This window comes from Drosophila pseudoobscura, chromosome X (genome assembly GCF_009870125.1).
Source record: "Drosophila pseudoobscura strain MV-25-SWS-2005 chromosome X, UCI_Dpse_MV25, whole genome shotgun sequence".
Classification (NCBI taxonomy): domain Eukaryota; kingdom Metazoa; phylum Arthropoda; class Insecta; order Diptera; family Drosophilidae; genus Drosophila; species Drosophila pseudoobscura.
Window position 1 is genome coordinate 40,443,386 of NC_046683.1, and position 27,254 is coordinate 40,470,639.

Consider the following 27,254-nt stretch of genomic DNA (forward strand, 5'->3'; position numbering starts at 1 on the left):
GGCCATGTCGATGGCCCGATGCAGTAATAATAACGGGCAGGTGAGGGGCAGGAGCAATACTTCCACCACTCGACCACTGCTTCCTCCCTCTTGAAAAGAGAGCAGTTTCGCTCTCGAGGATGACAAGAAAAATGACTTACGGGATAGTCCGCAGTTGCCGGACTGTTGCCGGGGACAAAAGAGTGATATATGATACCGAGTATGTTGTGTTCTGTCTGTTCTGTTCCGTTCCGTTCAGTTTGATTCGGGGCAGGGTGAAATTTCCGCCAACTTAAAATGTCATTTGACAAAGTGAAACCAATCCCACCAGCCTCGGGAAAGGGGGAGCGATGACATGGATCGCAAGGACTTAGTTGGATCATTCAATCATTCCATTCATTGCGAATACAAAATGCCATTAAGTGTCATGCCGAAAACGGCTGCAATGATATTACTCATACGCCTCGTTGCCTGTTCCAGAAAAAGTTCTCTTGCTCACTTTAAGGCGCACTTTATGTGTCGCTTTAAGACTCACTTAGCGGCTCACTTTCAAAAACACTTTCTGGGGATCAGAGACAAATAATCATAGCAATAAGCAGCAACAATTAAAGTATGAAATCCTTGAACTGTTCAATCAAATCAAAACATACTTGCCCCCATGCATGTAAATAGCAATTAGGAGGCGTGACTGGAAGAGTGCATTGGACAAAAATGCATTCAATTCTCGAGACGAAGCGCAGACGAACAAAGACCGCATCCGACCATTGGACCAACATGGGTGAGCAGATACGGATAAAGGACGAAAGTACAGCTGAAACACGATGTCGTCTGTCTAGTAAAGCCCAGACAATGGGTGAAACTCACCAGCCAACCAGTGCCCAAAATGCTCCAATTATCCCATCAGTGATTCGGCTCTGGCGTTCGCTGCCTGGCTCACCCGATTGTTCTACAATTATTGCAAATTAGTCGGATGGATAGATTAAGTGGACAGTGAAGCGAGAAGCCAAATAGAGCTTAGACGACGTCCCTGGCACTTGTGCTTCTTCAGCCACAACATAGGAGAACAGTTTGGGGACTACGGACTACGGATTACGGATTACGGATTACGGATTGCGGATTACAGATGGATTACATTCTCATACAGGCAAAGTTTTCAAATAAAAATGTTTTTACGATTACGCGAAACTTTTCCCACATTTGAGCCGTAAGGAGGACCTCATAACTTTCAGATCTCCTCATTCACTAATCATAAATCATGAAGATAGATACATATAACGGATAACATAAAGATTCGGTCAAAATGCCCACCATATTATTTTTTATTCAACCAATTGGCATATATTTTCATGAACTTTGCTCTGAAAACCTATTAAGTTAAAGTATTAACATAGGTTTTTTTTATATTTTTATAGTCCCTTATTATTGTCTCCTAAAGAACGAGATTGTTGACACAAGTTTTTTTCAACGTAACGCCAAAATGAAATTCCCATATATCTTGCGAATGGTCTCAAAAGGTTTGGAGAAAGTCAAAAAGAGATGAAACCTTCAAAATTGTCAGTCCAAATTCGTAAATCCATGTTAAATACAATTTCCTAAAGTTCTAGAACATTCATTCATTCAGCTCTTAGCTCTTCAGCCTCTTAGCGGCAGCCGGGACTCATCCCATCAGTCGGGGAAAAGTCCCGATGGACCCATCTTCAACTCGTTCGCTACTGCGGCTCTTGGCCCTGTAAAGCAATTGTCCGTAATCTGGGGCTGGTTCCCTGGTCTCCTCCCACTCTTGGTCTGCTTGTTGTTGTTTTTGTTGTTGGCCGTTTTCCATCGCCGCAAATGAGCCAAACTCGATAATCAGGCCATCAAAGTTTATGGTTGGCACTAGGAAAGGCTGCCACACACACACATATATATATATATATATATATATATATATATATATATATATATACTCTCTATACTCCTTCTCATCGTCGGTAATCGTTTGTTGTGTCTGGAGGTTAAAGTAATACAATTTCATATGAAATTACTTTGACACAAAATCATCAACTTCAGGGGCAAGAATACGTCTCCGAACGAAGGAAGCTGCTGCTTGGGACACACTCATAGCAATCCAACCCACTCCACTCCACTCCTGTATCTCCTCCTTCTTCTCTTGGCCAGAGATCCCATCTCGAGCTCGCCTCGATGACAATGAAGAACGCGTCGAACAAGTAGAATGACAACTTCAGCGACGGACAGACCAGAATGGGGCATAGAATCGAATTCAATTTCCATACGATTATTATAAAATTTGCGGGCAGAGACGAGCCACAAAACTTTGGTCAGGATATCGATGGGTCGATTGGTTGAATAGGTGGGTGATTGGTTGGTTGGATTGGATTGAATTGGACTGGTTCTGTTCAGTGGTAGGTAGGGAGGCGAGGGCTGGGCAAGAGCTTGGCAAGGGCAAGGCGGCCCTTGCCATGGTTGCCATGGAGGAGCCGTTCGAAAAGATGCAAGCAATCAAGCGGCAGCATTCAAGTATGGCAAAAGTTTTCCACCTAAAGACAGGGACAGGGGATGGGGGATGGGGGTTTTGGGTGGTGATAGAATGTTATGGGAGGGATGGGTGGCAGCGGGGACATACGTACTCGTAGGAGACGACGTAGGAGGCACAAATCATGGCAAACATCCACTCTACGCGCTTATTGTTCGACGTTTTGTGAGAAATAACAATCGAGCGAACATGACTGCTCCCCTCGTTTCCCCCTCGCATTCCCCTCCCGTCAGTGTCTATTTTTGTGTGAGAGCTATAGAAATCCATTATAAATTCCCAATAGACTAACACACTCGGATGGGTGGCAGTGGCAGAGGCACTGGCACTGGCACTGGCAGCGGCTGTGTGGATGGGGCAATCAGCAGACAGACTTTGTTTGTTATGTGTTGTAATTTGCGTACACACAGAGCTACAGGCATAGATTCGCATGCACATACACATGCAGATGCAGAATAACAGACACACATGCTCGAAGGTCCTGGCCCCCATAATAAACATTAAAACAGCATTGAAAATTCGTTTGGGTTTTTGTTTGCTCTCCTTTCCAGCGCTCACCCCCTCTTGACGCCCTCTCTGTCTCCTGTTTCTCTGTGTGTGTGTGTGTGTGGGTCTGTGTTGTTTGCTTTATCAATTTATCCAACAAAATTGTGGAAATGCAACATAAAATTTCAATATGCTCCTCCTCCTCCTCCTGGCAACGCTCTGTGCCACAGACACGAGCAACATGCACATGACTGACCCGGGAGCAATCAGTCTTCGCTCTGCCGCTTGCCAGGCATTTTCCAGTGCCCCCTTCTCCTTCTCCCCTCCTTGGCAGCCCCTTTGGCTGGCTTTCCTCTTGGAAACGTTAAGTTTCCCCGGCTCTTTAACCCCCCCCCCCCCACACTTTATAACTCTGCATATTTTTGTGGCACATTGCGAATGAGTGGGGGGAACGGGATCGAGAAGAGCGCCGAGTGGCAGTTGCATGTGGGGAATGCAATTTGTTGCCCAATGCAGGAATCACACTCGAAACTGAGGGGGGCAGCCCTGGCAGTGCGGCCGTGGGCGTGGCTTTTGAAATGCAATTTTGCACTTGGAAAACAGAATTCGGAATTCGAAGTTGATGCAATCAAATGGAGAGAGTAGTCGAGAGTGGGGTTCGTTTGCTTCACTGAATCGGGAATCGGGCATCGATGGGCAATCCTTTTTTTTCAAATTTAGCAGCGGCACTGGCAACCCTGATAATTGGACATTTCATTTGTTCGAACGGAACGCTTTTAAACGGGAAATTGGGTAAAATTAAATGAATCGCAAAGAGCGGAGATCCTGCTCTGCTCACATAGTGGGAACGTGCCCTGTCAACCCTGGCCAGCGGCTCTGGCCTGGACATTTAGTTATGCAACCCCCATCCCCTTAGTCCGGTCATTCCTCCCGCATTTAAAACATTTCCATTTAAATTTTTTCTGCCAGTCCTGCCCGCCCTTTGTGGCCCTTGACAACTCTGTTGTGAGCAGCAGCAGCAACGGACCCCGGCAACCCTGGCAAGTTTTAATTGAAGTCTGGCCTGGACATTTATTTATGTCGCTGGCATCCTTCGCGCACTTCCACATCTTTCCTTTCCATTCCTTTCATTTATTTTTTTTCGCAATTTTATTCGCTTTACCATTGTGTGGCAGGCAGGACTGGCAGGCTGTTGGAGAGAAGGCGCTGTGGGAATGAGGCAAGGCGAAGGTGCGGGTATTAAGCGCTTAAGTAGCTCAAAATTAACGGCCATTAAAAACCCCGCTCGCAAATAAAACACGACCGCTGGCCAGGTGTCGTGACCAGCGGGGGTCAGCTAGGGGCATCCAATAAACAAATTTTCCCAGTTCCCCGGGATTAACAATAAACCCGCGGGGCAAGAGCGGGGTATAACGGATCCCCATGGATCATGGACTCACCTGTCGGACTGGGCGTCAGGGACATCATGTCGAAGTGGATGTTCTTCTGCTCGAAGGAGTAGTCTTTGAGGAAGGTTAGCTTCGCGCCGCGCGTCTTGGTCAGCCCCGTGACGGCGTTGTTGATGCTCCTCAGGTACTCTCGCTTCCCGAAGTTTGTGTGGGGGGCGATGAGGCCGATGTTAAGCTGCTCCTTGTTGGCGGCCGCACTCTTGCTGAGGCTGCTGCCGCCATTCGTGAGACGTAATGCCTGCGCCGAAGGCGGCAAGGAGCAGCTGCAGGCCAGGACGACCAGGAGCAGGAGCTGGTGTAGGTGCAGGCTGTTCCATGGAGGGGTTCGTCTATTGCTATTGTGCTTGCTATTGCTATTGCTGTTGCTGTTGCTGTTGCTGTTTATGTTGCTGTTGCTGGCAGTGTTGCTGATGTTTTTGCTGGTAATTCGCTGATCCATCTGGCACGGACTCTGACTCGGGGGAGTCCATCTCCCGCTGGATTCGGCAGGCGACTTTGATTTCAGCTTGACGCGGCTCTGACCTGCATGCGCCACCGCGGGCGCCATTCGTTCAACCATTCGAGGAGGACCTAGGACCTTCCTCTCCGTCCGTGGACTGTCGACTGGAACTCGTGCGCCTCTCCTCCGGATCTCTCTCTAATTCATTTGGTATGCTACTATTCCCCTTAGAGTGGCCTTATCAATTACGTTGATTACTTGTATTGGCGTTTGTCTTTTTGCATTCGCTGATGGATGGATTAGAGTGGGTTCGAAAACAGTTAGTTTTCGTTTTTCCGCTGCAGCTGTTCTTTTCCTTTTCCTTCTCCGTCTCCTTCGCCTTTTAATTCTCTTTTTCCCCGTTCCTTCAGCGTCCCCAAGGAGTTATTGTGATGGCTGCTGCGCATTGCTGCTAATTTGAAACAGAAACAGTGACGCACAGTTGTTAATATAAACGTACTACACGTACAAAAACATTCGCATTTATAGACCCATTCGAACACGCTCGCACACACACACACACACACAAACGCACAGGACATTCAGTGGCAGGGCATTCACAGGCAGCCTGAACAGCATCTGCAGCAGCATTGGCAACATTCTTCGTTGACGTTTTCCGCCATTTCCGCTTCCGCTACTAATTTGTTATGGCCGCTGGCACAGTGGAACGAAACGAAACCGAAACCGACATCGAAAGCGAAAGCGAAGGCAAAGGAGGGGTATCTGTATCCCTTGCCCCACTGTGCGGTGCCTGCTGGCTGCCTTCCTGCCTGGGGGCGTGTATTTATGGGCACACACCCACTCCTACACACCTACACACAGCCGCACAGCCACACACACACACACAGGTGGCAGTTGTTCACATTATTCGTATTGCTGGGAGCGGGTTGCCTCCTGGGATAAAAGACAATATACATAGAAAGTCCTGAGACGCCCATACATTTCTGTTGGTACACGATTGTTTCAGGGTGGACTTGGAAGGTAGCGCCAGGCTCTCTTTTCCAAGACATACCTAAACCCATATACAAATTATATCTATCTATTATCTGTCTGTTTTATTTCTTCTTTAGGGATGGAGATGACTTCACAGATCTATGGCCCTACAAGCATTGGATCATGGATATATCAGTTGCCTAGGAAGCAGCCGTCTTAGCATTCAAATAGACGTTTCTCTGTGTCTAGGGTATTCGGGGCCTCGACTCCTCGACGTGGGCCTGCCTTTCTTGTTCTTGTTTCACTTGAATTCAATTTGAGCGCAGCTTGCTTTTCTACATAAATTAAATGCGACACTGGTCCGCATAATCGCAGCTCCACATACATCCGCGTCCCCTGTACCCTATTCCTTTCCCCCTTTGCTTCCTGTGGGCGCCCCGCGGGGGGCAGTTCGGCAATTGCTCGTGAAATTTTCACTTTGAATTTTGAATGTTGCCAGCAGCAAAAACCGAAACTGAAACAGAAACCGAAACCGAAACTGGTAGGCGGGAAAACAGCGCAATGGCGGAAACAGAAATCAGGAATCGGAAAGCGGCCTGCTTGCCTGCCTGCCGGACTAAGGGTGTGGCCATGCCCCTCTAGCGGAGACGGGCACGGGCACGGGCACGGGTACGGGCAAGGGCACGGGGAGGCGCATCCATTATGATAGTCATCATCATTAATATCCGCACATATTGCGGCGGCTGTCTCTTGCTGATGCTGGTTTCTGCCTCTCGCTGCTGCTGGTTCCTGGTTACAGTGGTAGTTTCCATGTTTGGATGTTTGGGGCTTTGCTGGGTCGGTTGTCGGTCTGACTTCGCCCTGGCCCTGGCTTTGGGCGTCGCCTGCTGCGGCCTCGTGTCATCATCGAATACATGGCGCTGCGAATGGAATCCGGGCGGGGCCTGGAAGGGGTGGAGGTGGCCGGGACAGGGCTCCTGCGTCAGCAAGTTGTGCCGCTGCCTCTCGACTTCATTTCATTTTCGTCTCGTTCTTGTTTCTGTTTTCTGGCAGCAGCTCTTTTTTGGGCTTATAATTTGTCGGTTGTCTGCCCCCGCGGTGCCTGCTCCTGCTACTGCTCTCGGAGGACACCGCTCTCGGGTCTGGCTTAAACTGTGTTTTGACACTTAACTGCCTGACTGTCAATAAGCAAGCAGCCTCCCCGTCTCCCCCCTTCTCCCCCTCTCGCACTCTCCCACTCTCTCTCGCTTCTTTCTCTAGGACAAAAGAGTGATTACTTTGTTTGGGGGCACAATGGGAGCAGCAACATGGAATGCTGCTGCTCCTTCACATGCAATGGCCGCCAAAGACGCAGAAGGTCATGGGCTTCTAAGGCTCATCCAACTCTCATACTCATACTAATACTAATACTAATACTCATACTCATACTCATACTCATGTGTGTGCGTGTTTTGGGTGTGTTTTTTGGTGGGGTGATGGCCGTAAAATGTCTTCTTCTTCTCTTACTTTCGCTTCATCTTCGTCTCTCTTCTCTTCTCTTCTCTCTCTCTCTCTCTCTCTCTCTCTGTGTGTGTGTGCGTTTGCCTGTGTGTCTACATGTGTTTCGTACTTTTCGTACATGACGGCGGCAATAAATTGTATCTTATGAGAAAAGAAAACCAAAATAACAGACACATCCCCTCATGAGCCATACCCCAGAGCCCCTAGCCCTCATACGCCTGCCCCGCTACGTCCTATGGGGAGGCTTCTCTAAGGCTGTCTTCTGTTGGATAGTTCTGTGTCCTGTTGGGTGGTGGGTGGTCGGACGGAGGGCGGTACCATCATTCATCGGACGTGTAATGAATTCACGGCGTATTAAACTTTTGATTGAAAATGTTTGTTGCTCTGGACTCCTTGGCTATCTCTCTCTATCGCTGTGGGATCCATCCTTGGCTGTGGCCAAGCTATATTCAATGCGGGGCATGGCTGGAGTGCCACTGTATCCAGCAGCCCTCTGGGTATGCCTTACCTTCTGTTGAATACCCTTTGGGGTAGATACAATGGCATTATCATCATACGTTTGTGTATCTTCTTCTCTCTGTGTGCGTGCTTTGGCTTGTATTTGTGTTTGAGTTTATGACTTTTGCTGGACACATCTTTGAGGCACGGCCACGACTATGCCTGGCTATGCACAACCCTACAAACGCCTGTCGGATATACACACACACGCACACGCACAGGCACACATACACGAACACGTATACTTATCCCTCGCAGGTCTTGAACCCTTTTTGACAGTTATTTACTTTTCAACATCGGTTCTACAACTTCTACAACTCCTCCTCGCCCTCCCCACTCCATCTGGCTCTACCACCGCCTCGGCCTCTTTCTCTACCGCGGCCTTCATTCTCTGCCCCTTTCTCTACACTCTCCTTCTTTCTTCTTTCAGCAAAGCGAGCCACGCCCACAAATGCAATCTATTTATTTATTTGTCCGTTCCATCCGCCCTGCTTAGCCCCTGCTTTGGAAGGTCCTTGCCGTGCTTTATCGTTGCCAGACAACAGATCCTTGTTTGGCCAGCGCTGAACGGGTTAAGACTGGGGCTCAGGATGGTAGGGCCGGCAGAGGCAGAGGCTGGGGGGCTGCAGGACTATGTCTAATTTGACAGTGCGTCGACCGCTGTCAGCCTGGACTCCTTGTCTGCTTCTCCCCTCCCATCCTCTCCTCTTCTCTCCACTACGCTGTTTGCTTATTAGTTTTTGGCCAAACGTTTTCTGTCAACGTTTTGTGGTGGGGGAGGGGCGAGAGTTTTTCACGTTTTTTGTTTCTCGAAAGGAAAGAGGAGCAGGACAGAATAGGAGTAGAAGCTGGAGCAGCACCAGCAGCAAGGGAAAAGGCCGAGAAAATGTGCGTCAGGCGTGAAAAATTGCCTCGTCTTATCTTTCCGACACTGATGATGGTGCCCCACCCAACCCCTGTACGCGTCCGTCCCGGCTTGTCCAGGTCCTGCCCTGTCTTGTCCTGTCCTAGCCTGGCCTGGCACCTAATTCATTAGATCAGACTTACTGGTGCTTCGGATTTCCCCTCTGCATTCCTCTGCACACCCTCTGTTGCTCACGCCACCCCTCATCTCCTCTCCTCGCCTCTCCTCTCATCCCCAGCAATTGCCTGTATTGTTGTGCCGCCAAAACAACAAGCAAACAAAAGTTTGCTTCCCCCCCCGAAAGTTGGACGAATGCAAATCCCATTGCAAAACAACATGGAGGAACTGTTGCAGTTGTTCGTTGCACTGCTCCTCACCCCCTACTTTCACTCTTCCTGTGTGTGTTTGGGCCAAAAGTTTGAGTCAAAAGCAGCAGTTGTTGGCCAACAACCGCAACGGAGACAGCGAGAACGACAACGACAACGACAGCAACGACAACAACGACACCAACCACAAGAGGTCATGATGGGCTGACCTTCGAGTGCTTTGGGTGTTCTGGCCGTGTCCTGGATGTGTCCTGTGGCTGCTGCTGCTCCTGCTACTGCTGCTCCTGCTGCTGCTGCTACTGTCGTGGGTCAAGTGAGACACCCTTAATAATTCACGGAATGGATGCCCAAGCTAAGAGTGCACTTAATTGTTACGGCATGTGCCAATGGAGTAGCATTAATACTCAGTGACGGGATCTACGGCCTTACGGCAATGAGGGTCTAAAAATACCATCAGGGGATGTTCCATAGCACCGTGATGGAACCTCTGTTTACCCTCTGGTTGCATCAGGGGACGACAGGGGCGGGTGGTGAGGAATGCGCGCCAAAAGCCCCCTTCAAGGCTGCGGTTCCACCGCTTGGCCTTCTGCCACGAATTAGCGCACAAATTTCAAAATAATAAAATTCTCAAACTTTGTGTGGGGCGAAAGGAGGGGGCAGGGACACGGCATGTGTGTGGGGCATGCACCAAGGCGGCGCTTAATTAAAAATGTGTCGCGGGGGAGCGTTGTTGGGGGCATGGCTTTTGTTTTGGCTTTTCTCGTGTTGTTTTTCTTCGGCACTTTTTGGGATGCTTTTCCGCCATTTTTTCTGTTGCTGTTGTTGTTGTTTTTGCACACTCATACACACACACACACACACACATGAACAAAAACAAAATAAAATAATGATAGAGCACTGGCAGCGACTGCGTATCTCTCTGTTTTCATTGCACTTTTTTTGTACCAGGATTATTTTTATGATTTTGTTTCGTAGCTTTTGTTAGCGTACAAGTTTTTGAGCGGGTAAAGGGGTGCCAGTTGCCCGAGAGCAGTCTGAGATGGGGGCTGAGGGGCTGAGACGAAGCCAACGACTGGAAACTGAAACATGAAACAAGTCCACACCCAAAAATTCAAAGATACGCACAACGACAACGACAGCGACAACGACAACGACGACGATGACGACGACGCAGCATCCACACAGACACGGGCACACGGGCACACGGACACACGGACACGGGACTCACGCACACAGGCACACAAAACAGAGCCACTAAAACTCACAAACACAGGCACGTACACATACACGCCCAAAAAAAGAAAAAAACCGAAAAAAATTACATCTATTTTTTTTCTTCTTTTTTTTTTGCTGCTAATATTTTTCCATCATTTTCTCGCCTTGTCCTTGTGCTGCTCGTCTATGTATGTCCTTTTGCTATTTTTCCTATATTTATTTGAACTTTTTGCATTTCTATTGTTCGGTATTCCTTGTGTTTTTATTCGTATTCTTATGACTATTGTTCCTGCTTTTGTTATAAAACAAAACACAATCGGATTGGCAAGGGCGGGGACGTCCGATTCTCCCACTCAAGGGGGTGGGACGCTGGTATGGATCAGAGACGGGGGGAAGGGAGTGTAACTCCAGAGGCTTTGCTTACGCTCGCATGGCTGGTGGGGCTGGCGTCTAGTGCAGTGGCTCACTTGGTCAGTTGGTCAGTCCGACGATGCTGTCCGACGCTTTCCGACGTTGTGTCGTCTGCAATGTCTGAGGGCTTGTCGTCGTGGTCGTAGTCGTGGTCGTAGTCGTGGTCTGGGGTCTGGGTCAGGTGGTCAGAGCATGGGTCCATTCAACGCGGTCCAAGCCACACAGGACACAGCAGTGTCCGTCTCCGTTTCCGTCTCCGTCTCCGTCAGCGTCACCGTCACCGTTTCGCTATCGTCGCGCGATTTCGCTGACTGCCGTTTCGAAGGATGCCTTTGATGCCCGCTTACGGTATGCGCGCTTTGCGGACTGTATGCGAGGAGCCACCGAATGGCACTGCCAACCCGGGCCCAGCATCCTCCGCAGCAGCAGCAGCAGCATCTAGCATCCACATCCACGAACCATCCACGAAGCTGATTACGAAATTTACACACCAACACATGGACGGAGGGACACAGAGCGACGGGAAAGGACGACGGCTGTGTAAGTGTGTGCACGATTTTTCCCGTCTATTCCTAAAACTCTCCATGGTCCAAAGCGATGGGGCGGGGGGATAGGGGGTGGGGTGAGTCCGAGGGAGAGCATTGTCAATGTCAAAGAAGAGAGCGGGAGAGCAGGATTTCGATTTCGATTTCGTTTCGTTTTCTTTTCGGCTTGCGTCAAAGAGGCTTGTAACACGCCCTCTCTGCAGCGTATACGTAATACTGCTACTGCTGCTCCTGCTCCCGCTCCCGCTCCTGCTCTCACTCTTACTCCTACTCCTACTCGGCGCTCTCGCCTTCTCGCTTTCTCTCTTTCTGTCACGCTCTTATTCTCTCTCCGCGGCAGCTTGCTTCGTGCCAAGCCCAGTTCACTCTCGCGCGCATCGTTGCCACTCAGTTGGGAATGTAAAGCATCTTCAGAAATTAAGAAATCAAAATTTATTAAGAGAAAACTTGTAGAAAATAAAGCAAAAAACATTTACACAAACGGTGATAAGGGTGCACTTTTGGGCGGACCCCTGTCCAGAGCACGTATCTGACAGTCTGGCAACGCTCTCCCTGCCCAAACGGAGTTCCGCCTTTAGACTTCTGCGCCTGCGCCGCATGCGATGAGCGGCAGCAGGAAAGGGGGCGCGGCAGAGGATTGCCGAGGGCGGGGTGGTGGCTCCGTCTGGTCCTTGCCTCGACCTCGACTGCTGCTCCTCCACTGTGTGTTCAAGTGCTCAAATGTTGGACTGGTGGCCAGGAAAACCACGTGTTGATTTGTTTTGATTATGCGCACTTTGCCTCCGAATCTGCTGCTGCTGCCGCCTCTGCTGCTTCTTCTGCTTCTGATTCTGCTTCTGCTGCTTGGAAGTTCGGTGCGGTGCAACTTCTTTAATTGAATCCTTTGCGGCTTGCTCCCTGCGCAGCCAGGCGGCAACAATAGAGAGCCATCCCGCTCGACTCGCTCAGCTCGGCTCGGCTCGGAGTCTGGTCCTAGTCCTAGTCCTAGTCCTATTCCTGGTCCTTGGTTCTGTTCCTGGCACTGTGGTTAGCCACCCGTCGGGAATGCCGCCGCCACTTGCCACTGGATTGAGGTTTCCCCATTAGAGCAGGCCTGAACCACTGTTCAGGCCCTGCTCCTGCTCGAGCCCTCTCGGCTTAAGGCGCTGCCAGCTCTCTCCTTCGGCTTTTGGTTTCGGTTTTCGGGTCTAGGGTCTTGGGTCTGGGGGTCTGGGCTTTGGTTTCGGTTTTTCGGTTTGGATTTCCGAGCAGTGGGTAAACGTTTTGCGGCTTTCCCTGTCCTTGTCTTTTAATTGTCTCTGTCTCTGTCTCTGTCTCTGTCTGTGTCTGTGTCCGTGTCTCTGTCTGTGGCCTAGGCCTAACTTGCCAAATTAATAAATTGCCTGTAAAAACGCAGCTCCCAGAATAAGATAGCGACGTGTATTCCTTGATTATATGAATGGTGAGAGGAGGGGGCATCGGCGTCCTGTCTATGATAGATGATTGGATGCCGCTGCCATGGCTCCTGTTCCGGCCACTCCTCCTCACCCTTCTTCGCTTCCTCGCATCCGTGGTTCCATTCCGTTCCACACCGTTCGATCGCTTCTTTTTGTTTGGGAAGTTTGGCGTCTTTGATGGATGCGATTGCGATTTAGTCGCATTCGAAACTCGATTAATTACGTCGCTCGATGATTTTGGGGATGAGGATGGATGGTACATGGTACATGGAATGGATGGGACTACTCCCCTCCTGCTTATCGGCTCTTCCCTTTGACTTCTTCTAATTTCGTTTGGCATTCAAATTTCGTTTGCATTATATTCTGACTTTCTATCATAGTGGTGTGCGTGTGGTCGTTTGTGTGTGCGTGCCTGCCTGCCTGCCTTCGTGTATGTGTTTGTGTGTATTTAGTAAAATTGTGTTTGCCTGACGCTGATTTCTTTTGGCCGATGTTGCCTGCGAGGCATCTCTGTGAAGTCTGAAGGGTTCTCGCATTCCTCCTCCTCCTCCTCCTCCTTCAGCGTCTGCCTCGAATATGCTCCATATCAAAGTAAGCATATATAGAGACTGAAAGAGAGGAAGACAGAGAGAGAGAGAGAGAGAGAGAGAGAGAGAGAGATAGGCCACATCATCAAAGTTTTGGGAAAGTTCGAAGCGTTTAAAAGAAATTTCTGTTCCTTTTCTAGCATACTCTCCCAGTCTCTCTCTGTCTCTCTTTCTTTCTCTCTCCCTTCCGTCTTCCTTCAGACATGCAAGAATGGGTGGAGAATGGGAAGAGGGTAGTGTCTGGAGGGGTACACGAATCGGGGCGGGGCAGGACGAGGAACACCTTTAAAGTAATTTTACACATCATTGATTGCTGCTCCAGTTACAGGATGATTCTGGACACGGATACGGGACATCCCCACCCACAGGACGCGCGTCAATTAGGTTTCCCCACTGTCTGCCGTACCCGTACCCGTATCCGTACCCTTACCCTAACCCCAAGCCTAACCCTAACCATAACCCTTACCCACCCTCATTTGCATAATATGGCGTGCTGCATACTTCTGGGCGCCGCAGAATCGTTAAATGAGTGCAGAACAAACACGGCGGCTGGAAAACCGAACAACCGAACGGAATAAACAAATGAACAGATGAGCAGCTGGCCAACCAACAACTGCACTCCACACTCCACAGTCCGCAGTCCGCACTCCGTTTCAGCCGAGAACACGACGACCCAAATCCGCAATTAGATCACGCCCTGCCACACCCCATAACACCCCATGCCCTCCCCAATGGGCCGGCGAAATCCCCAACAAAAACAAAACCAAACAAATTTCGAACTTAATGACATTTCATCGCCCCCGGGTACCGCTGGGCTCGGAATTCCCTGTTTCTTTTGTGTTGTGTTGTTTTGTGCCGGACCTGTTTGATCGGGGAAAAGGCTGGACATCCCTACAGTAGGGCCTCGCTGAGCCCTACGAAGGGATACGACTGGACGTCCCTTGATCAAAGCTCTGACTATCAGGAGGGGGGAAGAGTACGAGAAACGTGTAGTTTTGTTTCACAAAAATAAAAGGGAAACCCCGACGTCCTAAGTCTTTTGGCAAGATCCAATTTTCTGATTCCCTCTGGCCAAAACCCAACAGACTCTAACCTGGACTTTATTTTCTTGGAAATATGAGTGTTTTTATTATAGCTCTGTGTCTAAATTGCACATTAAATATAGGCATGAGAACAATCGAACTACCTGGCACTACGTTACCAAAAGCAGAACATTTTTTGTACTATCACATAAAATATTGAGTGTACATTTTTAAAGATATTTGACAAACAACCTTTCCCGTTTATCTATTTTCAATCCAATATACAACATCAATATACAGTTTGCCGAAATTGATTTTTTTTTTAGATTTTTTCAAAATCAATAATCTTCAATATCATGAAAATACTTGCTGGCAGAACTTTTATCAAGAATCACCCTTTTATGGCAGATAATAATAAGGGAAAACACAGCTATTAAAAATGCCGAAAGAAATTAAAGTTTTCACATTAAAGTTAATGAAATTATAATTGAATCGGTTAAATTAGAAAACTTTCAATGAATTTAGAAACTATTATCGGGACAGAATTACATGGAAATGCCTGCTTTATTGACATATTTTTGTTTGGCATGGTGGACACTTAGGCGGAAAAGTTCTTGACCTGTACCAAAACATTGCCAACATCTGTTGGGGACTGGCTTCAGCTTTGAATGTACTCTATTCAAAGCATACTTACTGGAAATCTTTCTGCTCGAACAGATTCCAGCGACGCGTCGCTCGCATCGAAATGGTGGAATCATCTGTGTTATGACACAAAAGAGACAAAGAGAAACCGATTACATCACACGTCATTCGATTTGACATTCGATTTCATCTGCTTCTGTCGCTGATTGTTGTCAACAGCAGCCGAAGCAAGGCATATTGAATATAAGGTACGACAGGTCCCACCCATCTGGGTGTGCTATATGTATCTATTATTATTTTTCGTTTTTTGGCATTCGCCCTCACCTAAGACCAGAACGAAGCCGAGTGAAGGCCGCCAAATGAAGGCGGCTCCCTTGGACTGGCCTTACCTTGCCGTATAGTCCACTGTTCATTGAGGAGAAGCGGCACAAAAACCAGGGCGAGCCAGATCTCAATGGGGGGACGCGTAGGCGTATACGCGTTATTTACATTTCGTATTGAAATCGCGAGCTATTAATGCGTTCAGTGAAGCTCAAAAGAGCGGAGAAGGGAGAGGTAGAGGTAGGCATGTGGTAAGTGGCCCACGAAACATACAGATCAAACAGCAAGGCAACAGCAACAGCAATCTGAAAACTGAAACGCGAAACGCAAAAGGCAAAAGGCAAAACGCAGGCCAGGCCTAATGAAGTGTGCTTCAAGGGGAAACGAGAGGAGGGTGAAGACAGTGATAACATTATTTACGTGTAGTTTACACTTCTCTGCCCCACGCATCTTACGAACTGAGGAAGCTGCAGCTCCTTCTGAGGAGTCTCAATCCACATAAACTCAATTCCGAAACATGAGAGTTCTTTCCTTTTGCGGGTACTGTCTTTGTACTCAAATTAAGTACGTGCCTGAGTACGGGGCGGGTGCATAAATAGTGTAAATAGTTGGCTGCCAGGAACACCTCATTCTACCTAATCAGCCAGTCACGGATACGGACACGGACACGGATACGGATGCGGATGCGGATACGGAATGCATTGTACGCACGGGGCGGCTGCATACTTTCGAGCATCGTATTCTTTGCTGTGCTCGCTTTGCTAGTGGCACGTCTGTAGCTCCCGCAAACTTGTGACTTGTGCCCATGACAGCTACATTGACGGCTGCAAACAAAGCCCCGACCATAAGCGGACAAAGCAGGGAGAAAGCTGGTCAAAGACGTCAGGTAGAAAAAAGAGCAGGCAGGCAGCAAGGCAGGCAGGCAAGTAGGCAGGCAACAGCCTCCGTTTTGACAGGCAGACGGAAGAGTCTCCACCTGAGTCCTGAAAGCAAAAAAGCGGCCAACTGTCAGACTGACTAATGAGGTGGAGAGGCGAAGCGAGCGTGGAGAGGGTGCTCGTATTGACTAACTGGCCTCAAAAGGAATGGGAAATGTTTGCCTTGCACGAACTCTCTTTTCGCCCTCTCAGCCTTTTCTCAGCCAGTCTCCGTTGCTCCGTATTCTCCCCGACTTTTCAATCTCCATCTACTTATCCATCTTGAACTACTACGAATCTGTTGCTAATGTCCTCGCCAGTTATGGAGCTTATCTCATCATCATTATTCGCCATCCTTCTGGGGGCAGGAAATGACAATCGAATCATGCTCACAATTCAGACGACGACCGACCCCGGGTTGGGCTCTTGTTCATTAGATTTGATTCGATTTCATTGTCGACAAATATCCTTCCTTTCGGAGCAGCTTCCTTCCTACCATGCTTTTGCCCTTCTGCCGTTTGCCCTGCCTGCTCTGCTTTGGTATGGTCTGGTCTTCTTCTACTGGCAGCCACTTCCATTGCCACTGCGTCGTCATCCCAGCCCACAGACCAACGCCAACGCAGATTCGCAAACGCCCAATCAGGCCGCAGCAAAAACAAGATTTGCGAAGATTGGTGCTGTTGTTTATTCCACGCACGCCATGACATCACACAGCACAGTCCGGACCAGTCCGGTCCACCTCCATGGTAGCTGCTCAGACGGCCTTGACTTTGGCCCTGCTCGCTGCCTCCAGTTGCTGCGACTTCACTGCAAACCAAACCAGACCAGACCAGACCCCGAATGAGTCAGAAATAAGAAAATATGCCCAGGTGTCTGTCTGCTCACCTGTGATTAGGGCTGGAGCGGCTAGATCGGAGGATGGAGAGTCTACGGCCAAGCCCAGGACAGTGGGAACTTCCTCATTCAGCTCCTTCTCCCCTTTGTCGGACCGCTGGAGAACCTGCTTGCGCAGCTTGCGCAGATAGGCCGCCTTGTAAGCCTCGCTGGGCTTGCCGCCAGCCCCGTAGCTCACCTCGAGCACTGTGAGCGGGATGACGGTAGAGGAGACAGGCACTAGATCTACGGAAGCAGGAATGACGTACATAAGTAGACTGACGCGACGGTCTCTTTGAATTCACTCACCTGCCTCGTACTTCTCGTCGGGATTACGCTTGTACAACATGGGAAACGGCCAGACGCTGGCACAGGCCAAAACCAAAAGCAACATAAGCGGCAGAAGATTCATTTTTATTACTTGTCCACACTGTTGCCGCACGCCGACTGCGAGAGCGTGGTGAGGCCGATTAGACGCGAGATCGATAGATGCGTGGAATGTGGGAGCGGCACGTCATTGCTGAAATATTCGAACTCAAATTCAAAAACCTAACTGCCTTTGGTCACGTAAGCAGTTGCATAGCAGCCATCTGTTGACTGTGAGCGAGTGGCGGAACTATCGATATGTGTGGGAATGCAGCCCTGTGAGTAGAAAAGTACCAATGTTCGCTAAAATGTCGATAGTATCGATGGAGACACTCGATTGTTATAGAACTGCAATGCGGGGACACCATTTACGGTATATAATATACTTTTATTTATATTTTGACGTCGAAATCGAGTTGTAGGTATATTTTCTGTTAATCGGTATATTTACGGTATATTTTGAAAATTTTTACTTATTTTCAGTATATTTTATCGCCAAGTTCGCGGTCACACTGGTGCAATGGTATGAGGAACAGGGTGACCGTTTACGGTTTTTTCAAAAAAATTTTCGGTATTTTTTGGGGTCATAATTGAACCGACGGTATATTTACGGTATATCAGTATATAATAGTATATTTTGTCGATTTCATATATTTATTAATATTAATTTTTAACGTTATATAGAAATCCAATAAAAGCAATTATTTAGAATAAGCCAGTTAACTAGAAAATTGATTCATTAATCGGCTCAAATTATGTGGGCATGGCTAAATGTTCTACATAGCTACTAATATTCGACGGAATATCAAAAACGAGGAATATGTATAATAGAACTTGAGCTCGTCAGTGTATTTACGGTATATTTTTAAAGTAAGACGGTATGTTTCGGTATACTTCTAAGGGTCGGACCGTATATGTTTCATCGATAAGTCCGCGGTCACACTGATTAGGAAGTGTATTATTTTTTTAAATGAAAAAAAATCAGACGACGCGATTCGAGGCAAATTAAACGGACATACAACGGTGCCCATCAGAAATAGGAAAAATAGGGCGCGAGCGAATCAAACAAGAGAGCACAGGAACTGGAGCGAGCGGACACAGCAGAAGTCGGAAGAGCCCAGGGCACAAGGAAGGCATATCAGCAGCAAAGTAAGGCAGCGCAGCGCAGCGTAGAGCGAGGGAAGTCAACAAAACGCAACAAAGAGACGCAAGTGAAGCCAGTAAAGCATGAGCTAGAGCTGAAACTGAAACCGAAATTGTAATCAAAACCGCAACTGCAACTGCACGTGGAGGGCAGAGAAGCCAAAAGCAAGGGACTAGAATAAAGATTCAAGGCGAACGCTGGCAAGGAAAGCAAAACGTGGGACAATAACAAAGCGATAGAAGAGAACTCATAACTGCAAAGCTGCAGGCAGGTGCAACTGCTTCTACACACTCGCACATTCGCTTGGCATCCATATCTATATCCCACCTTCACCCATAGCACGGCAGGAAGACGGCGTCGCATCAGCATCAGACGAAACATCATCATCGCCATCAGCCGAAGCAATCCACCAGCAGCAGCAGCTACTACAACAATAACAACATGAGCATCGTGTTCATAAATTCGAGAAAAAGTCCCAATGTGCCGAGGAAACAGGGCACCGACCAGTGGGTCAAGCTAAATGTGGGTGGAACCTACTTTCTGACCACCAAAACAACGCTCTCCCGTGACCCAAATTCGTTTCTGTCCCGTCTTATACAGGAGGACAGCGATTTGATATCGGATCAGGTGAGTTCTTATAGTGTATGCCACATATCATATTTATAGACCTCACTGTGTGTCCACCGTCCACACAGAGTCCGTCCTCTTTTTGGTATATTAGCGCGGAGGGATATAATTATAGTAATAAAAACCTAACACCGAAATTTGTACACATTAACGCACCCACACACACACACGCAGTAACACACCAGCAAACCAGCATGACCCAATGCAGGTCATGCAGGGGAAGCAACAGCAAGAACAACGATTTTTCTGGGACGCAGGCTAAAGCAGTGGCCATGGGCGAGAGAGAAAGAGATAGCAAGAGATAGAGATACGCCGCACACCACATTAACTGCAGTTGCAGCCGTGGGCGTGTGGGTGTTTGTATGTGTGTGTCTAGTTCTTTTTCGTAAAAGGTATATTAAATAAAAGGTAAGGCGTACAAGAGAGCAACCAATAGCATTGGTCCGAGGTAGAGAATGGCAAATAAACTATCCTGCCTTATATTTAATCGACCTTGCTTCGAACTAGTTTACTGTGACAGGGCCCCGATTTGGCTGGTGCGCTGGAGTCCTTGGCGCTGTACTGTGCTCTGTGCCATGGGGGAGGTGGATGGACGGGCGAAGGTCGCGGTGGGTGGTACAGCAAAACAAAAGGCACCACCACCGTCAGTAATCATCATCCATGCCAATAATAATCAAAGTATGAACATCGCAAACATTGGCCATTCCACTGCTTCGCTACGGTCCCGCTCTGCATAAATAAATTTGAACGAAATTCCTGAAACACACATAACGAGAGTGTGAATGATTTTCCATTTGGTATAAACAATAAACAACTTCGACAGCGGACACTGGCACTGGCGCTGCCACTGCCACTGGGCATTCCCCCCTCGTTTCTCCACACTACCCACTCTCTGCGATGTACAAATAGTTTTCAATAAAAAGTTTAGCCATGTTGTTGTTACTGTGCGCCCGTGCCCGCGCCCGCGCCTTTGCTATTGATTTAATTCACCTCCCCGTCAATTAAAGCTGGCCCTGCCCCTTGCCTCGCCTCCTAATCCATTACCTATGCCTATCCGGGTGCTTAAATGGTTTCAAACCAAAATAAAAGCCAACGACTACGACAAAGCAACAACAAGACAACATCCCGTGGCGTCTGCTTGTCATTCATTCTGCTGCTCCTGCTGCTGTTGTTAATGATGATGAAGGGGAGAGGATGGGTTTGGGTATGGGGATTGTAGACAAGTTCACCCGCAGGTAGAATGGCGAGACAGCTGGGCCCATGGTGCAGTAAAAAGTTGCAAATGCAACTAGGAACTAAGAAATCGAAATCATGCTCAGGAACAGGCACAGCCCCCACCTGTAAAGCTGACAGTGACAGTGACAGTCCGCATTACTCGAAAGTGACGCTTTTCCAATACCAGAAATGGACAACTGGCGGATATGAGTGACTAATGTTCTGTCGTTTATATTGCAGGATGAGACTGGAGCATATTTGATCGACAGAGACCCCAAGTACTTTGCGCCCGTTCTCAATTATCTGAGACATGGCAAGCTCGTACTTGATGGCGTCTCCGAGGAGGGTGTGCTGGAAGAGGCCGAGTTTTATAATGTGACACAAATGATAGCACTGCTCAAGGAGTGCATCAACCACAGGGATCAGGTGAGAAAATTGGCCCGATGATCAACATGACATCTCGGTTGAGACAGATCCACACTGATATTGCTTTCCACTTTTTTAGAGACCGCATGCGGACAAGAAGCGCGTTTATCGTGTGCTACAGTGCCGCGAGCAAGAACTGACCCAGGTGAGTGTGGTTCAGTGGTCCGTTTTTTAGCGCCAACCAAACATTTTCGCTCTTGTTCTAGATGATCTCAACCCTATCGGATGGCTGGCGGTTCGAGCAGCTGATCAGCGTCGGCACACAGTACTCCGCTTACGGCCCCTTCGATAGCAATGAGTTCCTCTGCGTGGTGTCCAAGGAGTGTGGCACCACGGCCGGCCGCGAGCTAGAGCCTAGCGACCGGGCCAAAGTTCTGCAGCAGAAAGGATCGCGAATGTAAGCAAGCAAGCTAGAAAGCGAGCGAGCGCACTCTCTCGCTCTGTTTCACTTTTGCCCCCACACACACCTACACGGGAAGGGGGCACTGTTATCGCCTGCAATTGGCTGTGGCCGCCACTTGATTGTCGGGTCTTGTGACCACCGACAGATAAGATATATATATGTAGGAGCCGCAGCACGAAAGAGAAACAGAAGAACTTGCACATTTATACGATCTCTTCTATAGTAATACATACATATATGTATATTTATACATTATGCGAAATTAGTCGATTTTGTGACTTTTTGTCCCCAAACGCTTTGTTAGCAAACGCACAATGTATTCATGAGTAATACTTTATAGATACACGCATAAGTATTTAGTATATATATGGATCTGCTTAGTATATAAGGCAATCTATATGTACGTGTCGTCTCCCCACCGGAAGTCTCCCGATTTGTACCGGAATTTTGAAATCAAAGCCCTAACCTGACTCTCTCTCTCTCTCTATTTCTTTCTCTGTCTAATTGCAGTCTTGGAATTTAAACACACTATATGTTCACATCCAATCCCTGCAAACCGTAATCCCCACTATAATCAAAATACATCACTCTACAGAACACAATCAGCAGACAACAGACAACAGAAATTCGGACTATCAATTGGAAGAAAAATTATGGAAATTCTCACCACACATCACGTTCAGCCAAGCGCATTAAGCAGCCACCACAGCCCCAGCCCCAGCCAAAGTCATTGCATAGATGCTCAAAACAACAACATTGCACCGCACATTTGAATCATCAAAATCAGATCAAATCAATCTGAAGTAAGAAGCAAAATTCTACATAAAAATTGACGGAATCGATCGAACCCATACACATATATTGTACGCTCCATTTCCACTCAAGACAAAAGTTAACAGCCAATAATACTACGATTCCCTCTTGCGTGTACGTGATGTGCTTGTCTCCACTGTACAGTACATTACAGTATAGTACAGTACAGCATAGTACAGTGAAGCACGTTGTGTGTGCGCGAGTGCATGTGTTCAACTTGTAGTAAAAACAACAAAAACAAAACTAAACAAACACGCACAAAACTAAGATAGAAACCACTTTTGTTTGCTTCGATGCACTCCACTGCCAGACAGGAATAGGGATGACGATACGGATGCGATTGCGGATACTCAAGATGGAGGGGAGACATGGAGCAGCCGCATCAGTACACCGTACGGCCATACAGCCGTACAGCCGTACACCGTACAGTGGGTACACCGACACCAGCTTTAGCTTTAGCTTAGATAAACACGCACACACCAGTGGCATCCAGTCTGCAACAGACGGATCTGCTGGAGACACAATAAGCTAAGGCGACGGCAAAATACACATACACCAGTAGTGCAGAGAGCAGAGGACAGACAGAAGACAGCAGGATGTTGTTTTGTAGAGCTAGTGTTAATAGTTTTTATCGTGCTTACAATAAAGTGGACAGCTGCCTCATTGACGCTGACAGCTTACACTTTGCTGCGGCGGGCAGATTGCACCCAGATAATAGTCGCTGTGTTAGGTCGCGATTCCCTTGGTCTAAGCAGGTCTAAGCAATTTACTTTCGGTACACTAAGTTCGAGCTGCATTTACATGTCTGACATGTCCGAGTGTTATGTTAAACACACACAGAGCATAGAGCATTGAGCATATTGTAAAACGGACACAGGAAGTCCCTCGTTGTATGTTGTGTTGTGTTGAGTTGAGTGCCGTGTAGCGCCCGGTTCACTACCTTGAGCTTTATTTAGAAGGTGTATAAAATGCAGACACAATTAAAATAATAAAACAAAACAAAATTGTCAACTAAATGAAGAGAAGTTAAAAACAAATTGAATCACGACTGAATTTATGTGAACTCGCACTCAAAGAAAGAAGTTGGGAAAATGATTCATGTAAATGAGAATGAAAATGTAAATGAGGTTTAGGCAAGAAATTTTGAAGATGACGATTGAGAAGTGAGCAAGAAACCTATCCGGCGGCGTTTTGTACAGGATATGCATGATATGATATGATAAGTACATGGATGTATATAATTTTAAATAGATATTAATTTATACACAAAAACAAATTGATAACGATACAGAACGTCGCTACCTACTCATACCCATTTTGTATCCATTTTGAATTATTTTACGGCACGGCACGGCAGGTGCCAGTGTGGATTATATAGAGTATAACTTATGCTTACGAGGATTAACTTTCGGTGGAGAACCCTTTACACTAGCCTAGCATGTATTAGTGCCGAAAAGATCAGAGAAGATGAAAGATGAAAGCCTCCGAGAATACGACTCTCAGCAAAACGAAGCAACAGGCAACTGCAAATGATAAATATATAGATAAAGATTCAGACAATGCTGAAGTAATACGACCCTAACACTTTTCAAACAAGCCTCTTCAAACATTGTAATTCCCCCCCAAAAATAAGGATGTACTCACACCCGTTCTCACAAAGTTATGAATAAACCTACATACAATACATCTACCATGTATCTACATATGTATACCCAACCCTCTTGCTGATAATGAAAATGAGGATGAGGCAGGTCAATTGAACTGCGCTTCTTGCAATACCAATCCAGTGGGTCCTGGAGGATTCGACTCGCAAATTTAAATATATATATATATACACATTATATAAATAAACTCTGAACCCTTTTCTAAAAAAACAACTCAAAACCCGTTTGCTCTCTTGTTTGGGGCTGGCAAGTCCAGAAAGGCTTTTAGAGGAGCAAGAAGGACTTTCCTGGAGTCGCAAAAGAAAAGCTTTTAAAGCTAAGCACTTGGCAGAGGTGTGGATACTCGATTGAAAAATATAAAATGGTTACAACATTCCTACTTCTTTCAGAAAGCTTTCAAAGCGCTATAGAGCCTCCCTCTAATATCGTAATTCGCAGGGACCTAGAGCAAGGGTTTGTCGGCGAAGCTTAATCGCACAATAAAGCTCAGAAAGCTAGCACGTTGTGTCATCATATTGTTGGGAAGCTTGTACAAATCTCTCAATGGGAAGCTACTCAACACTCGACATGGACTTGCCTGGAAGTCCAGCATGGACTCACAAGAAAAGCTTATATATAAGCTATAAGTTGTTCTATCTCAAAGCCCAATACTCTTTTTATTAGAGTTTAGATATTAGATTTGTGGTGAAAATGGATGTGTGTAACGTCCAGAAGGAATCGTTTCCGATCCCATAAAGTATATATATTCTTGACCAGCATCAATAGCCGAGTCGATTGAGCCCTGTCTGTCTGTCCGTCCCTATAAGCGCCTAGAGCGAGCTAGAGCAACGACATTTTATATCCGGACTTCTGCCAAACAATTTCATTCTTTCTCGCTCTGTCTCTCTCTAACGCACAGGTTTCATGCCCGGCTTTGCCTATTGCAAAATTTGAGTTCCTAGATCTCAGAGACTATCAAAGCTAGCTAGTTTCAAAAGTTCGCCTCACCCCCTTCCGCCCCCGCAAAGGTCGAAAATCTGGGGCATCCACAAATCTCAGAGACTATTAAGGCTAGAGTAACCAAATTTGGTATCCACAGTCCTATTTGATCTCACTATAAAACGCATATCTCAAAATTTTGCCCCACCCCCCTCTGCTCCCACAAAGGACGAAAATCTGTGGCATCCACAATATTGAAGATACGAGAAAACTAAAATCAATCATAGAGAATGACCGTATCTATGATCATTTTTAAAGGCTACGCAGCGCCTGACGACATGTTCAGACACGTTTTCTGTCTCTCCCGTACGCACACATTGTCGCTCAATGTAGCTATGCATGTATACTGACTATGTATCAGGTAAAAATGTAGAGTTGCGGTCTGCGCAGCAACTAAGGAACTATGTACGTTCCCCCTCGTTATAAAATGTTAACTGCCTAAATGTTTTCTTAAATGTTTTCAAGAAATGCATATCGTTATTAATTTAAATATCACTATCCATAACTAAATATACAATATAAAGAAAGAATCCCTTCGAGCCAGCTATTTTCAACAGGATGAAAAAATAACAAGCTTATTTAAAACAAGAATTTAAGTTGTTGTTTATCCTGCATGTATGAATGTGTACGTAGGATATTGTATAAATACAGATCCAGATAATTTTGTGTGTGGCACACTAACATGCCCGAGAACATACTGGATAATATGAAGATACACCATATCAACACAAAGCCCATTGGCCACTAAAACGGACGATCACCATAGCATATGAGAGCAGTCTCTAGAAGTTTTTACTCCATGCAGAAGAGGAGTTAAGAACAAACATATCCAGTTGCGTGAAAATCTTTCGTCAAAAATTGTCACGCACATGAATGTGTATAAATATGTGAAGTGGAAATAAGTGTATTGTTATGAATGTACATAAATTGTTAAGATTATGTAACTGAAGACATATTACCTAATGTATTTATTATGTTATGCGTGTATGTATTTATGTACATATTCTGATATAAACAATGTCATAAGAATGTTCACTTCTAACTTCATAACTAACTTTATAATGTAGAAAACATGAATTCTAAATTCAATGTGACTTGTTTAATAAGTTTAAGCTTGTAGCGCTGGGATATAGCATAAAATAACTGAAATCCGACTCTTTAAATAAAGACTGTTTTAACTTTAACTGTTCACTACAACTTTTCACTACAGTATGAGCAGAGGAGAAAGGTCTTGTACTCTAATATCGTAGCTCAGCATGGAAAAATACAACTGGGATAAGACCAGTAATAAGAGCACCATTAGACCAAAGGTGGTGTACCTTCTCGGATGTGGTGATAATTAGAAATATGTTCTTTAAGAAAAAAGTCCCACCGACTGGTGTAAACTGGAGGCTTCTCGGTGTATTGATCTACGGTAAGCTTTGGCAGTGGCTTTGTTAGATCAACTCTTCATGTTTGTTAAACATTCTGATTGCTTTTTAAATCATTATATTTTTTGTAATTCAATTAATTTTATTTCTTTATAACTTTTAAATAGTAGCTAGTAGCTCCTTTTAATGCCTGTTAATGCCTGTACAAGCTAGGGGATTTGTTATCGCGATACTCAAAAAGAATATAGGGTTATATTAGATTTCTGCGGAAATTGGATGGTCTGTAGCGACCAGAAGGAAGACGTCAAACAAGAAGGACAGACGACAGGACAGACGAAAGGACAGACATACAGACATGGCTATATGTACACGGCTAATGATGTTGATCACGAATACACATACTTTTTTGGGTTGGAAACTCTTCCTTCTTGGTGTTACACATGTCCACTTCCACCACAAATCGAATATTCCCCTATACTTTCGAGTATCGGATATAATAAAGTAGCGTTTCTATTCAAGTGAGCCGCAGTGGGTTGATCCTATATTGGAATCTATATATTTACATACATAGATAGAATATTAATTTTAATTTTTATTCTACGTATGGTTGGGCTGCGTCGAGGTGACTCGTCTTGTGAGAAGGGGTGGAGGTTCGTTTTTATACCCGATACTCAAAATGAGTATTGGGGTATATTAGATTTGTGGTAAAAGTGGATGTGTGTAAAGTCCAGAAGAAATCGTTTCCGACCCCATAAAGTATATATATTCTTGATCAGCATCAATAGCCGAGTCGATTGAGCCATGTCTGTCTGTCCGTCTGTCCGTCCGTCCGTCCGTCTGTCCGTCCCCTTCAGCGCCAAATGCTCAAAGACTATAAGAGCTAGAGCAACGATGCTTTGGATCCAGACTTCTGTGATATGTCACTGCTACAAAAATAATTCAAAACTTTGCCCCGCTCACTTCCGCCCCCACAAAGGGCGAAGATTCTATCTATATAAGACTATATCTTACAGAGTGCAAAATTTGAACCAGATCGTTTTGTGTCAAAATTTCGCCGCATCCCCTTCATCAGATCGGATAATTTTTATAGCTCGTTTCTATATATAATGTCAGTTTCTCCAGGGACGTTGCTGCTAGACTTTCCTTAAAGAAGACTCCATCAAGTATCTGGCGATCCTTTTCCTGAAGAAGATCCCG

General features: G+C 46.5%; 3 protein-coding genes across 6 annotated transcripts in view; 1 reads left to right on the forward strand and 2 right to left on the reverse strand.

Moving 5' to 3' along the window:
* Nmdar2 (NMDA receptor 2) overlaps nt 1–11,136 on the reverse strand; it is a 29,761-nt gene extending 18,625 nt beyond the window's left edge. For 2 of the 3 annotated variants that reach the window (XM_015185662.2, XM_001355393.4), the window contains exons 1-2: nt 10,722–11,136; nt 4,435–5,330 (exon numbers count right to left, since the gene is read on the reverse strand). In XM_015185662.2, the coding sequence (XP_015041148.2) occupies nt 4,435–5,002 (568 nt within the window). In that variant the 5' untranslated portion in view covers nt 5,003–5,330; nt 10,722–11,136. Of the gene's footprint in view, nt 1–4,434; nt 5,334–10,721 lie in introns of all 3 variants that reach the window. The other variant, XM_015185660.2, reaches the window with a different exon arrangement.
* A 5,703-nt stretch (nt 11,137–16,839) lies between these two features.
* Nucleotides 16,840–17,574, reverse strand: LOC6902080 (uncharacterized). The gene is made up of 3 exons (XM_002133575.3): nt 17,361–17,574; nt 17,064–17,297; nt 16,840–16,985 (listed from the first exon to the last, which is right to left on the reverse strand). The coding sequence occupies exons 1-3, from the start codon at nt 17,461–17,463 to the stop codon at nt 16,933–16,935; spliced, it is 390 nt and encodes a 129-aa protein (XP_002133611.1). The 5' UTR covers nt 17,464–17,574; the 3' UTR covers nt 16,840–16,932.
* A 728-nt stretch (nt 17,575–18,302) lies between these two features.
* On the forward strand, nt 18,303–23,731 carry inc (BTB/POZ domain-containing protein inc). 2 transcript variants are annotated; one of them, XM_001355392.4, is made up of 6 exons: nt 18,303–18,828; nt 18,901–19,188; nt 20,644–20,829; nt 20,909–20,974; nt 21,036–21,226; nt 21,743–23,731. In XM_001355392.4, the coding sequence occupies exons 2-6, from the start codon at nt 19,003–19,005 to the stop codon at nt 21,753–21,755; spliced, it is 642 nt and encodes a 213-aa protein (XP_001355428.2). In that variant the 5' UTR covers nt 18,303–18,828; nt 18,901–19,002; the 3' UTR covers nt 21,756–23,731. The 2 variants fall into 2 exon arrangements, with proteins under 2 accessions (XP_001355428.2, XP_033238438.1); XM_033382547.1 differs by having other exon boundaries at nt 18,303–19,188.
* The last annotated feature ends 3,523 nt before the right edge of the window (nt 23,732–27,254 follow it).